Source organism: Chamaea fasciata, unplaced genomic scaffold (assembly GCF_029207755.1).
Source record: "Chamaea fasciata isolate MVZ Bird 193981 ecotype frontalis unplaced genomic scaffold, bChaFas1.0.hap1 SCAF_16, whole genome shotgun sequence".
Taxonomy (NCBI): Eukaryota; Metazoa; Chordata; class Aves; order Passeriformes; family Sylviidae; genus Chamaea; species Chamaea fasciata.
Window position 1 is genome coordinate 13,338,542 of NW_027094101.1, and position 17,346 is coordinate 13,355,887.

Genomic DNA, 17,346 nt, shown 5'->3' on the forward strand with positions numbered 1-17,346 from the left:
CAGCCTCAGACAATCTAGAAAGATTTATGGTGTTCCATTAAGGCAGCTATATTCATTCATCATAGTACCAATTTTCCAATGCACTGCTGTATATTTTTGCTGGCAGTGCTCCTTTTCTTTTACTTACCCCTCTGTAGGTATCCTCTGGAGATTTATTATAGTTCCAAAAGCGAAGCCCTGCAATACTTTCAGTTTTATCAAAATAGATTGTGAGCAGATGATCTTCTCCAAAAGAGAAGGGAATGAGCCACATATGGTCATCCTCCACTGTGATATTAGTCCCATCTATTAACCTACAAAGAGAAAAGTCCATTAGCTGCACAAAGGGAAAAGCTGGCTTCTCTCAACAAAAGCAGGGACTTTCCTAGGGTTCATTTTATTCCAGATGCCACTTCCAGCTTCCAGGGCTTCTTGTGTCCTTGTGCATGCAATTAGAAGCCCAGAAAACATCAAAAATAGCATGCAAGTATTGAACAGAAGGCAGTGGGGGGAGAAAAAACCCAGTGTTTTCTTTAGTTGGGTCTGCTTAAGGCAAAACAGCAAAATCCTTAGGTTTTCCCTGTGTGAACAGGGACAGGCAAAGGAAAGCTCAACTGCCTTTGTAGCAAAGTGGCTGAAGGCAGAACTCTAAGCCAGCCACAATATAATTTATGAAGCCAGCTCCACGCCCAAGGCAGTGTATCTGGCACCCTGCAGGGTGTTTCTATGCCAACACAACTCTGCTGGATCTGAGGAGGAGCTGGATAGCAGCTGGATAACCCTGCGCAGGACCAGGGTTTGCTCACATCCCTCATGGACACAATTAGCCACATCCCTGCTATTATACAAAGCTCCCAACCAGCAGGACAGTGTCTTTTCATGACAGCACAGGCTTCAGGCTGACTAAATAAAGTTCAGTCTGGTATTTTCTGATATTATATTCTTCTACCACAAACTGTGCCACACAAAGATGGAGTAAAGGAGAATATGAATTAATTTTCCTCTGTAATTACTTTGGTACACTGCCAAAAAAACTAAGTATATACTTACTATTTATTTAAAAGTTTAATGGAAGAATGAGTGCCAGACTTGGCAATTCCTTAAAGAAAAAGATTTGAATAATGACTCTTTCACAGAGGAACTGATTAGGGAGTCCATGAGAGAAGAGATAATTCTTGATTTGGTCTTAAATAGTACATGGGACCTATTCCAAATGCCACAGTTGAGAGCACTGCAATGTACTCAAATTCAACATGCTTGCAGGAATATCCAGAGCCAAAAGAGCCTCTGTATCTTGTGGCCTAAAAAGTTCTCCAGCAAAACAATCAAGAATGTAAAAAAAAAAAAAAAAAAAAAAAAAAAAATTTTAAAATATAACCCACTTACTAAGAAAGATGTTAGGAAGAAAAAGGATTTGAAAACTCAAAACCAGCCTGGCTCAGTAGCAGGATAAACAAAGTTATTATGGGCCATCTTTCAGCAAAATTCATGATCAAAAAAGCCCTCAATTGATAGACTCATAAACTCTGGAAGGTTAAATGCGTATGCACAGGCCAAAAAAAGAGTCTGAAGGCTAGCAAGCAAAAGATACAATAAATAAAATCCCTCAAATACATCAGGGGCAGAAAGCTTGCCAGAAATTCTGTAGGATCAACATATCACTAGGCTGAAAAAGGAGCATTCAGAGAGAAGGCACCAACAAAAAAGGTAAATTAATTCTTTGTATCTGGGTCTATTAGGGTGGGGTCTGGAGAGACTCCCCCACCAGAATCTGTTTATCACAGGGAATGTCATGGGAAGATTTCTTCGACCAGCAACTGCCTACAGAGGAGATTTTCATATAAGATGGCAGAAGGAACAAGGAATTGCACACAAGGAAGGTCGATATCTGCAATCACTCAGGTTAGCAGAAACTACAAACAACGGAGTTAGTGTGCATGGAGATAAATACAACATTCTAAGGAAGACTCCAGAGCCTTTGAAAAGACAAGTCCTAATTCATAAACCTGGTCACAGCCCATAAACATGCCAGCAAGACAGGATTACAACCAAAAATACCCTTTAAAAATGGGAGAGATGACTCAGAAACAACAGGATGCAGCTTCAATAACATCCAAATGCCAAGTCCTCTCCAGATCTCTAGCCTATAATTTCTATACTGCTGCCATTTACATGCACAAGTTAATCTTAGGATACTTGTCAATGAAGAAAACTTCATTAGATTTGCCAAGAAAAAAAAAAAAAAGCTCTGCAAAATGGCCAAAAGAATGGCACCTATTGATGCAATTCCCCAACACATCCTCACTCTTCGCTAACGTGAAAATTTTCCTTGAAATTATCCAGAAATCCTGCATAAATATCACTCAGTATGCACAGACAGATGCTACAGAACACCCACATTTCTTCCTGGAAAGTCCTTGGCAGAAACACCAACCAGGCATGTTCTCATCTCCCAGCTCAAACACCATCTTTTGGAAACATCTCATTCATGTTTCCACAACAAGCTGTTCCTGGACAGCCTGTGAATTCCAAGAATGAGCAGTGATGAGATGAAAATCATGTTCACATTAACATGTGTTAACATAACTGAAGCTTATAGAAATCTGTCACTTTAGAAAATCTGATGTAAAATGCATCCCAATTCTTTGCTTACTTACTTTTCTAACGTTCTGGAATCTCCTGTGTACTCTGGAAGATCATTTAAGTCTTGGGGTGAAGCAGAAATCTGTTCTGCATTGATTTTTAATGCTTGACCATCCTTTCCTATCACCTCAAGTCCTGTCAGTCCCAGGTAATGAGAGTCTCCCCAGGTCATGGTAAAGTTCAGTTGCAGGCCTACATAAAGGAATATACATTTAATGTCTCTGTAAACTTACTGGTCTGTAGTAATGAGCCAATACAAACATGAGTGCAAACCCCAGTGATTAGCAGCATGGATATTTTGTATAGATTAAATCACTTTATATCCTGGAATTGGATATTTCCTGCTTTGTTTGCCCACCTCCATGTAACAGCAGCTTCTTTTAATCTGTGTCAGAGCCCTTTAACGTGCTACCAACACCTTGTTCACTTGAAATTACACAAGTGCTGATCAAGCACGTTCCCAGTGCCTCATCACTGGGCCTGCACACTGACAGCCAGCCAGTGACACATTTAAGCAGTTACATGACAGATTTTGTGATTATGCAGACACGGAGAAGACCCATTAGTCTGAGGTCTATCCATCATCTTTCACCAGCTAAGTGACTGTATAGATTCATATAAATCCAGCCTCTCAGAAACCCATACATTTTTAGAGAACACCTACTCACAGTTAAGGCAAAGAAAAAGATCAGTTTACTAATGTTTTTAAGTTGTTTTCTTCACATCAGAACCGGACACATGGAAGCATTTTTATGGGGAAAGCAGAAATATTGATTAGGCTGTATCTCCAGAAAATAAACAGGAAAGGAAAGCTGGATGGACAAAAGGCTGAATGTGAATCTCCTGTTCCACCTGTTTTATGCCTTACTGAAAAGAGAGAAATAGCATGCACAGATGTAACAAGTGAAATTCCGATCTGATCAGGTTCTATAAAAATAATCCCTGTAAATTAAAAATACCTTTCATTTCACACACTATAGAAACTCACAAATAGTCAGGTTGGGTGGTATCTAAAGAAGCACCAGTAGTCATGATGTTTGTAGAATAAACAAGCATTAAACCTCATAAAACATCCAGCCCAGTTACCCCTAAAAAGACAGAGCAAGTCTTGATACACACAGAGATTCACTTGGGTGTAAGATCTCACCAGCATTTGGAGGGACACAGAGACATGAATAGCTCTGTCAGCTGACAAATCTGGAGCTGTGGCTACAGCTGGCAGCAGATACAACTCCCAAGGCCAGTGCTGAGACCAAAGCTCCTTGGGGTACAAGCAGGCAGGAGCTCTCAGGAGAATCAGTCTGTTCTCCGGTGGAAAACTGCACTGAAGCAGCCATCCACACAGATTGAGTATTCCCCAGAGCTTAGGATTCCTTCACAGACTCTGAGGATGACAAGGGGAAAAGGGACCTCTGGAGGTGTCTAATGCAGCTCCAAGCTCAGAACAAGTCCAGCATCAAGGCTCTCAGGACTTTATCCAGGGGAAGTTTTCCTGTCTCCGAGGCTGGCAGATTCCAAACCCTCTCAATCCAGTGTTGGATTGCTCTCAGGGCGAAAAGCATTTCCTAACACCCTGCTGGAAATTCTTGTCAAAGGACCAGGAACTGCTCCTGAAGCTTTTGGGCTATCCAGAAACAGTCTGGACGACAGCTGAGAGGCCCACAGAGAGCTGGCTTGGTACAGGATAATAAATCAGGTACTTAAGCAGGGATATAACACTCTGATCTAGCTTTACTGTAGGGTTTCTATTGTCAATCCAATCTAAAAAATTCAGTCAGTCTACATAAATACAAAGGATTGGGAGAGAATTACTGGGTAAGGGACACAGCTATTAGAAATCCCATTCAGGGACTAGGCAAATGGCTAATGTTATTTTTCTAAGATTAAAAGCCAACTGTTCCAATATAATGTTGTAAATGCCATAGCAAACAAAGCTTCTGCCTTAAATATTCAATGACTCTTCTTTATTCTAGACCTGGCATCTATCACAAAGTGCTGTACAGCTCTGACAGATCAGATAACATGTTTGGGGGAAGGCTGGTTAAGCAAGATGTAAATGTAAGAACTCACATTTTCCAGTAAATATTCCTGTTTCCTTTGGTATGCCTTCAGAGACAGAGTCTGGCTCTTGAACCTAAAAAGAAAGTCCAACAGGTGCAAGGAACAGGTTCAGTATTACATTTACACTGACTGCTTATAAAGTCTGATATTTATACCTGTTTCTTTTAGTATATCAATCTCCCCTGTGCCTCTCCACCCAGGCTGTCCTGCAAATAATGGAAAACATGACTCAAAATGTAGAATATCAGGTGGGTTCTTAGAAAGCCAAGACTCTGGGCAGGTTTTTTGCTTAGTGCATACAGAAATGTGAAATGGGAGACTCTATAGTGTGAGCTACCTCTTCCCAAAGAAGCTGAAATCTTTAAATCACACTTATTCCCCTGCAGACTGCCATCAGCAAGTGATAATATGCTGTATCTGCAATATGTTGCAAATCTGTTGCAGAGACAAGGAGTCTGGAAGGAAGTCAAGACCAGAGAGTGCCACCCCAATTTCTTCTCAAGAATTAAGAGGCAGAACAAACAAGCAAACTTGTCCAAAAGCTTGTGCTCGTGCTCTGGCAATGCTAATTAAAAATTGCCTATGCTATTCAGAAAAGTGAAGAAACAGATGACAAAATTTGCTGATCACACTGGGGCAATCAGGGTAGTAAAGACAAAAATGGCAAAGGACTGCAGATAGAATTCACTTCACTAAGTGTGATAAAATGACAAATGCTGTTCTCTGTGGACAAATGTAAAAATGCTACACACAGAGAAAACAATCCTAACTTCACATATACCAGTACTGGCTCCAAAATAAATAATAGTAGATTAGAATGAAATCTTGGCATTTTTATAAGTAGTTCTATAAAAACATCAGCTCAATCCTCATAAGTAGTCAAAAGGCCAAACAGGAAATTAGAAGTCCAGACTTTCTCTTTAATTCATCATTAAAAATAAACTTCCTGTCATCCACAATACATCTAATGGATCTCCACTGTGCCTAAGAAAAATAAATAAAGACTTGACAACACTTGTCTTCTAGTGTCCCATTAGATCCCTGCAATTTAACCACCGATCCCCAGGATCTCATGTGTTCCCAGACTGCAATATCCTCCATGTGGCAGCAAATGTCCCTGAGGGAATCAAGGCAATTCAGGCGAGACTGAACAAGAAATGGGCTCTGAAACAAACCCACAGAACCCACGAAGTGGAAAAACCTCTCTCACTGGAGGTACCTCTCTCAGAAACCAGTTCTGTTCCTCAAAACAATTCTAAAACACCAGGCTGGGAATTAAAATTTGCAACTTCACCGAAAATCAAAAGCCATGGACACAATAAAAGGCACTGATTGCAAAATAATGCTCTCCCTAACAGACCATAAGCTATTTGTGCCAGGGCACGTTATCACCTCTATTCTCCTTCTTATCTACTCAGATGTCTTCCTGATGATTCCATTGCACTGACGATCCCAATATATTTTCTTTCTGATATGGTCTCATTTTCTACTATTTTAACTTCTTCTGCTAGTGAGCATTGTCCTACCTGTGTTCTTAGACTCCTATGGCTAAAACAAAACACCACCATAATACAGGAGTTATTGGAAAAGCAATAAAAAGTAGAAAGTATTACCATGGTCTTACACCTGACCACACTGTCCAACACCTTCCCTGTGAGGAATAACTAAAGTAGGAGCAACCATTCTGGAAAAGATTTAGAAGACTAACACAGGGATATAAATCTCCTGAGTGGCTTGAAGAAGGGAGTGGGAAATAACTGTTTACTTTCTTCCAACACAAAAGCTAGAGAACATTAAATGAAGGTAACAACAAACAGAAGGAGGTTCTTTGTGCCGTGCAGGTTCAGTTGGGAAACCTGCCATGAAGCACTGTAAATTTTAAAAGTGCACTCGGGTTCAAAAAGCTGGTGGATGAATTAATGCACTAAAAATCTGTGGCAGGATATTAAACACAGAGGTTAAGTTAAAAAGTCCTTGTGAGACACATTTCTAAGGGCTGAATGAGTGTTTCAGAGAAACACCACTCTGTGTTTGTGCTGTTCTTTCGTTCTCTTCACGCAGCCACTATTGGCCCCAGGGTTGAACCAAGTGCCATAGCCACAGGTTTGATCTGTTACAAAATCTACATGTTAAGGATTCCTGAATTCATGGACAGACAGATGGCCATGGATAACACTGAGAGAAAAGTAAGACACCTCTGTAAGAGCTTTTGGAAAGTTTTCAGTGAAACACACCATTTCATCTACTGAATGTGCAGCAGGGAATAAAGGGGAATGATCAACAGCAGGGGCTGCTCAAACTAGTCCATACAGGTCTGACAACATTAGGGTGGGGAAGACAAATTGTGCAGTGTATCTGTATCACTCTGGTAGCATAAACATCCCCCTACAGAAATCCTGATGGTACCAGCAAATACCCAGTGACAGAGAGATCAATGGCTCAGGCACAATAGCTTTGGTTATTCCACTGCTGACACAGCAGTGTCAGAGTTAGACCAGGGTTGTGAAGGGCATCACAGCTGAACAGCAAAAGGAAAGGCAGAGCCTGTGTCTGAGCAAGGACCAGACAGTCCAGGGCCAAGCTTCTGCCATGGAAGAGGTCCTGGGGAATGCTCACAATAAACATGTGATCAGGAAAAGAAAGACCACCTGCAGTTTGTCTTCATGAAGTCCCGCACTGCACACGGTTCTGAGCAGTTCCAGATACTGCAAGCAAAGATGGGATCAAAATTACTGCAGAAGTCCAAGAGTTAAGGCCACTGACTCCTGATCTTAACAGAGAGATCAAATTCCAATGCCATTGGATCTCCTTTTGTCTTGTGAGCCAACAGAAAAAGAGGACAAGACAGAAGGGGAAGGTTTGGCAACCACACAAGGCTCATTAGGAACCATATATCCCTGGGAAGATTTTGGCTGGAGCACCTGGAATATGGATTGATTTGGATCTTTGGATTTCCTAACAGACTCACAGGTAAGGGTGTGAACTCTAGAAAACCTCACTGATGCAACGGATGGTGGTCAGGAAGACCCTGAGAAAGTAGAAAATTTTAAGGAAAACAGGTCAAAGACTGCCACACACCATCTTGAGAAAATCCTGTGGGATCTTTGCTCAGACACTGGACTGCTGGGCTGGAATGGCATAAGGCAAGAGCTCAAGTGCTTGGAAATACAGCCTTCCTCCAAAGAGTGAAATACCTTCTGCATGGACTAGAAAAGAGGCGTTTTTATGCTGCAAAATGCACCCAAACCTGTGACAATGCTAGTAGCCAGGAAAGAAAAAGAGAAAAAATAAGGGGAGGGTTGAGAGGAAGAGATCCTTCTCATTTAACACCCTTAATTTGTGGAGGAAGAAATCAGCAATGTGAAAAATATGATAAAACCTTTTGGTTTGGAGTGCCAGGGAGCACAGCTGCTCGTGACAGGAGTAACCGTATGGGAAAAATCACTGACAGTGCAGAAACCTTCAGGAACACCCAAATCGTAAAGAATTCCCCCTGGTCTCCATCCCACTAAGTAAAGAAGAAGGCTTAATGAATCAGGGAAATCAACATTTGGAGGACCTTTAAGGCGTTAAAAAATAGCATAAATTATTGATCTGGTGAAACAAAAAATCTTTAAAATAGTCACAATTGTGTTAGTTCTTCTGCAGTTTTATTCCTGCCTGGAAATGTGTCCATTACTTCCATGTTTCAAACAGAGAGTCTTGAACAGAGAGGCTCCTACCTGTTGTTCCTCTGTTCTCAACCCTGCTTGTGTAAAAGGTCTCTCATCTCCCTCCCTGTCTGCAGTCGTTGGCCTCTTCAGCTCTTCCTCATATCTCAGGGAGCTGGAATCTCCCATTTCTCCATCATATGTCTCATCATAGCAGTAAATCGCTTCAAGAATATCATCATCAGTAGTGAACAATATGGTATCCCCAAAGTGCTCAGGAGCTGAAGGCAACACACAGAATTAAATGGAGAAATAATGCAAAAGGAATAAAAAGAATGAAAAAAAAACTATTTTTGGTCATTCTTTGCATTTAATTTGCAGCAGTGTTTAAAGATAATATATGGCGAATTGATACTGACTACAGCTATAATTAGTGTTTCACTCTCAAACTGATATCTCACAATTCAATAACCTAGAGAATTCAGTCAGTTTTCAAATAAATATAAAAGAAAATGGGGAAAAAAGCTTCCCAATCACCTTTTCCAAAAGACCACGTGTGTGAAAACAACCAAAGAGCTGCAACTTTGAAATTTCTAGTGCCTACCTGATGTGAATAAAACACAGATTTGTTGCTAAGACATAGTTAAAAACAGAGATTAGCTCTGTATGCTGCTAAAATCCCCAGTATCACTGAAGAACGCATTAATGGGCTTTGCATTATGGTTTTAAATTAAACACCACACAAAGTGCCAGCTTGCTTTGAAGTGGAAAGTGATAACAAACAAGCTAAATGTATTTTGTTTGTATTGTACTGCTGTTTGCACAAGGAAAATAAGAAATGATAGCCTACCTCCAGACAGGGTTCCTGAGGCTTTGGCAATCTCTCCTTTAAAGATGCACTGCTCATCCAACACCATGATAATGTCTTTCACACCTCGGAAGGAGTGGATGCGGGATTTATTGTAATTCCAGATCCTAATCATCGCTACCTGACAGGAATTCACAAAGTCAATAAAAACAAAGTGAGGTTTTCCAGGGGTGAATGGTGCCAGCCAGAGGTGCATATCATCCTGGGTCCGATTCACCCCATCTATTAGGTTGGTTACTATCCTGGGATCATTTCCATAAGCTGGTAAAATATTTATATCAGGGGGTTCAGCTGTTATTTTTGCAATCTGAACAGGCTCTCCTTTAGAACTGAAAATTTCAATTCCATTAAGACCAACATAATGTCTGTCTCCCCACGTTGTTCGGATGTCTATCACCAAGTGCTGCCCGTAAGGTAAAACAGGGATTTTAAAATCACTTCCATCCTGTATCTCCACAGAATTTTCTTCCTCTTGCCTCTTGGGTAGTGTTTGTAGTCCCTCCTTTCTCTGATAGTCTCCAGGCCGGTTGATTTTCTGTTGATGGAGAAATTCATCAAAGATATCCCCTTGAAAATCCATGTTCGAGATCCGACCACGGTGGGAATAATTAAATTTCACCAAGGAGTTCCAGGACTCCTGCAGAGTGTGTTCTTGCTCACTGCACCACTTCATTCTAGAGGTTGCTACGTCCTTGATGTGAAAGTCTTCATCTGAAAACAACATTACAAAGGCATTTAATGTACAAACAGGACTGGGAGCAAACCACTCGAACACTGACTTTGCAGAATGATGCTGTGTCCCTCACTGGGAAATTCTCTGACAGCAGCACTTTTATTTTGCCTCTCTATCACGAAGGCCACATGTCCCAGTTTCCCTTCCCCACTCAGACACAATGAACAAAATCACTTTTACCTGTGGAGGAGCAGAACTCCTGCCATGGTGCAAACAGCAACTAAGTTTGAGGCTGTGAATTCTTGCCTCAGTCCTTAAAGAAATTGGGATTTTGCCCAGTGAAACTTATTGTGTGGCTGTCACAAGAGTTTAAATCATCCCTCTGCATTGCTGCAGATCTTTCATACAGCTGGGAATGGCTGAACTGGTTAATGTAAAGCATTACAGAGAAAAGCTGGTTCTTCCTCTCAAAATGAGCCACAGGTACATAAAGAAAAGTGGTGGGAAAAGGTTCAGCAAACAGGGAGGATGAGGTGAGCACTGCATTTTAGGCAGGTAATGTCCAAATATTTTTCCCACTTTTCAGCAAGTGTGAGATGTAGGAGGATAATGATAAGACGTCCAATGGGAATGCAGCAAGGACAACAAATCAGAGGGGCACAGTGGGAGCAAAGCATGTTCTCCCTGTGGCTGCACTGGGGAACTGCTTCATTTCCACCTCAAAACAATTAAGAACAGATAATAACCAAGATTTTCAATAAAGCAGACACTCATGTATTTTCTTCAAATAAATGAAGAAAAGGAAGTGGAGTACTAAACAATTACAGGCCCGTGGGTCAGATTTTACTTCTGTACAGTGTCCTTGGGTGGATACTAAAACAAATGGTTATCAAGAATAAGTGCCAATTGCTGTGAAATGTAAAATAAAGTTTTCCCAAAAGACTGCTCAAGACTAACTTTTAACTTTTAGTGTTTTTGGAAATACTGGGAAGAAGCAATATTCCTAACCTATCCATGGCAAATAATCATTTACAGTGGGGACATGTGAGATAAAATTAAGAATTTTAAAGCAGATGGGAAACTACCTGGAAAAGGGTTGTCTTCCAGAATGAAAGGCTGGAGACCAACCTGGCCACTCCTCCTTACACCATAAGGAAAATGCAGACATAAAGCAAAGGTTCATATTTCAGAGAACATCAGACATTTGTAAGTCCCTCTCTTGCTCACACCACTACCAGTACAGACACTCCAGAGGTGGGTGATCCTCAACAATACATCCCAGAGCCTCACAATTCACCTGGACAAGGTACTGTACATATATTTTACCCCTTGAAAATGTCAAAGCTCAAAAATTTCGGGATGAGCAGAATACAGAAGGGTATTTAACATCCATTGACTTTCTTGTTTGGGAGGGGTTTTCTCTTTTCTTTTTCAAACATGAAATACTTCCAACAGTCCAGAGGTTCCAGTTCTGAAGCCCCTCTAGGGCAGTGCAGTGTTAAGAGGTTTGTGAGCTACTTTAAGGAGCGGTAACAGGAGAAGTGGAGCTCTGAAAGGAAAGCAGAGGTGACCCAAAGCCAGACACCAATGGCTGAAGGCTTACAGGGGTGTGGCTTTTTTCTTTTAAGAATCTAAAATGCATTATTTATTAATGATACCTCAAACATCCAACTTCCCTGTGGGTTCAGAAGCGTCTTGAACCACCAATTCAGCTTCTGATGGCAACACACATCACACAATTCCTCTCGACACTTTAGTAAACTACATTTTGGGTCAAGACTACATAGAAAAAAACCACCTTTCTTCTCCCTCTGTTGTGTTAATCTCTTTTTTTACTCCCTGCAGTTATAAACAGCAATCATATTTCCATGCTGCAATCACATGCTTCATTTCCCAAATCATTCTAAAAGCTCTCCTCTGTATCTGTTCCACTTGGTAATCAGCTTTCCTGAAAATGGATGATCAGAGCTGCAGTTTTCCAGATGAGGTCTCACAAGTGCCTGTGTCGAGATATTGAGGTTTCCCAAGGACCCAAAAAGCCTCTGCTGCTCCATCCTGGGAGTGCACTGCTCCAATCACTGCTCACACCAGCATTTCAGTCAATCTGCTATCAGCTACTCAGCCGTGATTCTTCCCTTCCTCGGTCATTTGCAATTGATGATTACTCAGCTTACAACTTAATTTTTGGTTATTAGTCCCCAGATGAGCCTGCAAGCATTCTACTGAATTGCATTCCATTGCTCCAGTCCTCAAGCTCATCGTTCTGTGCAGTTCTTCAATCTCCTTAACTCATAATAAACCAAATTATATGATATTTGCAAATTTTATCAGCGTGCTCCCACCATTTCCTTTGCCCATTAAACTGGTTATCAAAGAAAATTTGATGTTTTTATAGCAACATTAACTCAAGCCAAGCCTGTACGTGCTGTTCCTAATTCCTGTTGTTCTTGTGAGCCACTTAGTGACCAAAGCCATGCTGTGACATACACAGGAGCCTCTGAGCCCTCCCCTTGTCCCACCCTCCACCGGGAACTGCCCTTCTCCCAGCCCCAGGCCAACTAAAATCCAGCACTCTTAAAAGGTTTCCCTGTTGTTAAAGCTCTCTCAGCTCCACTTTGCAGTTGGCTTTACCCTGCACACACAGCAGAGAGAACAAAAGCGGCGGGGTGGCTGCAATTTCCCAGGGACTAAAACACATCGGGAGCTTTAAGCACTACAGGACAACCTGCTCTGAGCAAAATCAGAGGGCATTACACTGAAAATTATAACCCTCATCTTTTAGTTGACATTGAAATTCCTAATTTACCTCCCTTTTCACAACTGAACAGAACTTCCCCCGGTGGGATTTATTTACAGTTTTCCCAATGTGAAGGATTTAATGTAACAGATACTGTAAAATGTGTGAAACAGTAAATGGGCTGTAGGGAGAGGGGTGGGTGAAGGGCAGGTGGCACTTATTCCAAAATTCTCTGTTCTTCTCTTCTTTGAGCTAGAACTTCAGGTACACTGATGAAATTGCTGTTTTCTCCACAGAGGGTCAGACAAGGAAAATTCAGACATTCTAAGTTTAGAAAGAACCATTTTCCTCACCTTTGTCTGAAAAAAATATGTGCAGTACCTGCTATAGAATTTGAACTGGCACTTCATTCAGGTACATTTTCTGTCCCTTGTCACCCTTACTTTCATGTAAACACCCAAATTCAATATACAGCAAGATACATTTTCATGTAAATTGTTCTGATGTTCAATCCCCCCAAAAATTTCCATTTGTAGTTTTGTAACATCTTATTTCAATTCTCTGGGTCTTGTTGTCCTTGCATTAAACTCTTCATTTGAGACAAGACACTGAATGCTCAAGAATTACAGAATGCCAAGGATCATCACAGAATGAAGGGCCCAAAGACCAGGAGTGAGAGTGACATGGCTTGAAACTGAAAAAGGAAGATAAAAATATATCCCAAGCAATGGCAAGCTGGGTGAAAGAGAGACAAAGTAGAACTTCTGGGTAAGAAATTCTACTTTTCCGTTATTTACACTTGTTAAAGACACAAACATTATCTCATGCCCTGAAAATTTCATAGCCATGGATTGCCAGATGTTGGGATAGAGGGGAACTCGGGAAGTTGCACAAGTCTCCTCCTGTTCCCTGGGGACACACTGCTGGATCCTGCCTGAGGCAGAACAGAACTGCACAAAGCTGGATCCTGCAGCTCCAACACGAGGTTTGGAGAAGGAGGACAAGGATAATCAACTGCACAGAGCAGACAACAGCTACATTTATTAGAAAACTCTTCATAAATAAGCAAGATGTCTGAGGGAGAGGTTTGTAAAGTTATGAGCAGAGAAGAAAAATAAGGGTAGTTTTCCATTCACTCTGAATAAATATCCTCAGCATCTATTCTCACTGAGAAAAACACAAAGCTACTACACAAATAAACTCTGCAAATTTGGGATGTAATCTTCTTTATCTTTCTGCAAATTTTAATTGATACTAGCAAACATTTGCTGTCTGCAGGACTGTCAATTTTTAGAATATAATTTACTGAAATTTAGTCTTCCAGCAGCTCCAAATAAATTAAAAGCCCCTAAATCAGAATGTAAATTTTTCTGAAGAGTGTTTCATATCAGGTGCAAGATCAGCAGAGAGACTGGGTATTCTCATGAGGAAAATATCACAAATAGCCAAACTAATATCCCCTGTGTAAACTTCCAAGAATCTCAAGAGGTCCCTTCCCACCTAAAATGAGTTTGTGCTTCTGCAAAACAGAGAACACATCAGCACTTGTACTAAGGTTGCTATTGTGACCTCTTACTTTTGAGAGCAGAATCATCTTCTCCAAGATTTGTAGGGTTTAATCCCAGCTTTTTACCACACGTGACACTTCTCCTTCCACTCATAGGGTACTGTGAACTGCAGCAGTTTTTGTTAGAAAGGTGGTCAAAAATGTCCAAGTCCACATCAGCATCCTTTCTGGTCAGCATTTGTGATCTCTCATCTCCAGTTGCGTTTCTACTATTGGGTCTTCCCAGTTCATGCCTCTGACATTTGACATCCTCGCTTATCAGAGCTGAGAAGTTTTTCATGATTTCATCTGGCTGTGTTTGAAATCTTGAGTTGAAATTCTGTTCTGTGGCAAGCCATGGAGGCTTCTGCTTACTGGGAGTAACTTGATTATTCTGTGTTACCTGGGAAGATGACTGTAACCAAGAAGGAATTGCACCTGCAGAATCAGTCAGTTTTCTTCCTGTTAACTTTTCCATTTGCTCACTCAAACAAAGCTCATCATCAGATTGAACATGCTCTGGAACTGCTGCTGCTGCTGCCTCCTCTTTGGCATCTTTTATACAAGCCTGAGATGGGAACACTTTTGGATCATCCTCTAACTGCGACAAATTTTTCTTTGTAAAGCTGATTGAGTTCATCTTAGGCTCAAGAAGATTTTCTTCTGGCAGAGCTTTCCAGTTCAGTGAAGCACTGTTTGATTCTGAGCATTTAAAATGTAGGTCTGTTTTCTTGTCTGGGCCTGCAGGTGCATTTCCTTCTTTCCTCTCAACTGAGGGAGATGCTGAGGTATCTTGCTTGTGATCTGTAAGGTCAATTGTAGTGTTCTGGTCAGCAAGGAGATCTCCAGAGCCTCTCTTTAATTCACCATCAAATACGAGGTTCTCATCAACATACAACTTCACTTTCTTTGCTCCAACATCAAGGTCCTACAAAAACAAAGGTATGAAGATTTCAATCAAGCTTTCAAGCATTAGATATCACTGCTCTGAGACTCTGACATTTGAACACTTTATCAACAGACAGATTAAAACAATTAAACCCTGTATGTGCTTTTGACTGCTTTTTAATCTGAAGTTGAAACTACTAAAAAATACTGTGGAATATATAAGATTTTTTTAGAGGACTGAAGACCCTGCTAGACACTGCTATGATCTTTGTCTGACAAGGTTTGATTATTTAAAAAAGCTTGAGGGAAGAAGCCTAGATTAACTACAATTATATTTGATCAGGATATAAATTCCAGAGGCACATTTTGCTTCAGCATCCCCAAGACTCACCACTTTCACATGTTCCACAGTGAATAATCACCCAGATCAAAGCCACCGAAGTTAAAAAGAGTTACAGAGTTACAGAAATGCAGAGCTAGAAAGTACAGTGAGAAAAAAAATCATCCAGTCCATCTCTTTCCCCTGAAGAATGTAAAATAACCTACAGCATTGTGAAGAAATCTGGTTTTAACAGTTTTCAACTGATCTGCCTTGATAGCCTATTCCAACATTTAACTAGCCTTTTAAACAGCAGGCCTTTATCTCAGACACAATTCTGCCACTCACAACTTTATGTTCTCCTTCTCTGTGGCACTCACCAATACCTGATTTTTTTATTCCACTGAAGTTAGAACTAATGTTCTTTCTATTCCCCTCACCATTTCAATATAACCTTTTGTCCCTCTTGACAAAAATACCATTAACTTCAAAGAAAATACAGATGAGACACAATCCATCTCCCTTCTGTTCTCTACCTTGTCCATCTTGTGGAGTCTTTCAGAGACTCTCTGTTCTTTCCTTCTTTTTGTGAAAACTAAGAAGCTTTTGTGAAAGTAAGAAGTTTCAGTTTCATCCCTTTTGCTCATCTCCAGCCTGTCAGTTCTCCTTGAACACTGATTTAAATTTTCCTCTGCTCCCAGACTAAACCAGTCACTCCTTCCCTTCCAAGCACAAAAGTCTCTGGTTCTTCACTTCCTGAAAACACTGTTTAAGCCTTACAAGTCTTCACTGCTTCCATCCTGTTGCCTTCCCAACAATAACATCTCTGAGGCCAAAAAATGCAATATGGATCTACTCAGAGGAAAAGCAGAAGATGCAGGCATGACAAGAAAGCTCCAGGTGAGGGAGAGCAGTGAGTGCAGGAATGCAGGACCCATTCCTGACAGGAAAAAGATAACCTTCACTGAGTTCCCAGTGAACAGCTGCAAAACTCGGTTTAATTGGCTGTTATAGCCTGGCTGCCTGTGGAACTCCTGTAGGATCATAAAGTGCTGTATTTCTGTGCTGATGCAGTCAGCCATAAAACAGGACATTTTTTTCCCCTTGAACGAGCACACTGCTAGATTGATCTAACTAGGGATCAAAACATTTCAATAATTACATCTGTTGAAAACTACCTGCATGGCTTTGCCTAGAATTATGATGGGGAAGGGAAAGACTATCAGGATGTCCCAATAATGCTGTTTGTTAAAATTTCTGTATGTCTAAACTGCCAATGTCCTCCTTAAATGCTAGAGATATTGGATATTCACAGTTGAATTTGGGATAACTGGAACATTTCTCCATAACATTCCAGCTCTACTGCTGTTAGGAACACCCAGCCCTTAGTTCTGCATTTTTACCTGGAAATAGGTATAAACTGAAGTGGACCACAAAAATGCAGGGGTACATTTGAAAAGTATTTGTCAATGCCATCTTTTTAAATTCAAATCAGCAACTTCTTAAGAACAACTTGTTTTGAAATGAATCCCGCTGCACTCACCAGCAGCAGAGGAGATCAGGTAGACAGAGAAGAAAACTACAAAATGAGATAGTGGAGTTCACTGTCCCTGAAAAAGGGACAGTCAAGCCCAAAAAAGGGCCGCTCACTTCAAAATATCTTTTCCAGTCAGTGGGAGACACTGTTCTCTGATGCTTTGGAATGTCTGGGATAGGTATTTTAAGAAGCAGAAAAGGTGTCTGAACAGTACCAAGATGAAGCAGGCAGGTAGTTCCAGGATAACAGAGACAGACTGGACTGGGGCAGGCATTCCAAGAGCTGATAGCTCACAAGAGCTAATGAAAATCTGCACCAAAATCCTGAGCAGACTGAGCCTCGGGGAGGAAAAATCTGAACAGATCTCAGAGACTCCAAGAACAAACATATGCAGGCACAAGACTAAGAACTGCTCTTTTTCATTCCCTCCCACCCCTCTTCTGAG

The 17,346-nt window shown here is 41.0% G+C and overlaps 1 protein-coding gene across 10 annotated transcripts in view; it reads right to left on the reverse strand.

Moving 5' to 3' along the window:
• Nucleotides 1-17,346, reverse strand: part of KATNIP (katanin interacting protein) — a 56,354-nt gene that overhangs the window by 14,976 nt on the left and 24,032 nt on the right. For all 10 annotated transcript variants that reach the window (XR_010723231.1, XR_010723232.1, XM_066198042.1 and 7 more), the window contains 6 exons: nt 14,188-15,085; nt 9,184-9,912; nt 8,406-8,614; nt 4,693-4,756; nt 2,637-2,814; nt 128-293 (listed from right to left, as the gene is read on the reverse strand). Coding sequence is in view for 8 of the 10 variants with exons in the window: in XM_066198042.1 (XP_066054139.1) it covers nt 128-293; nt 2,637-2,814; nt 4,693-4,756; nt 8,406-8,614; nt 9,184-9,912; nt 14,188-15,085 (2,244 nt within the window). In the remaining 2 variants the exon portion in view is untranslated. The remainder of the gene's footprint in view (nt 1-127; nt 294-2,636; nt 2,815-4,692; nt 4,757-8,405; nt 8,615-9,183; nt 9,913-14,187; nt 15,086-17,346) is intronic.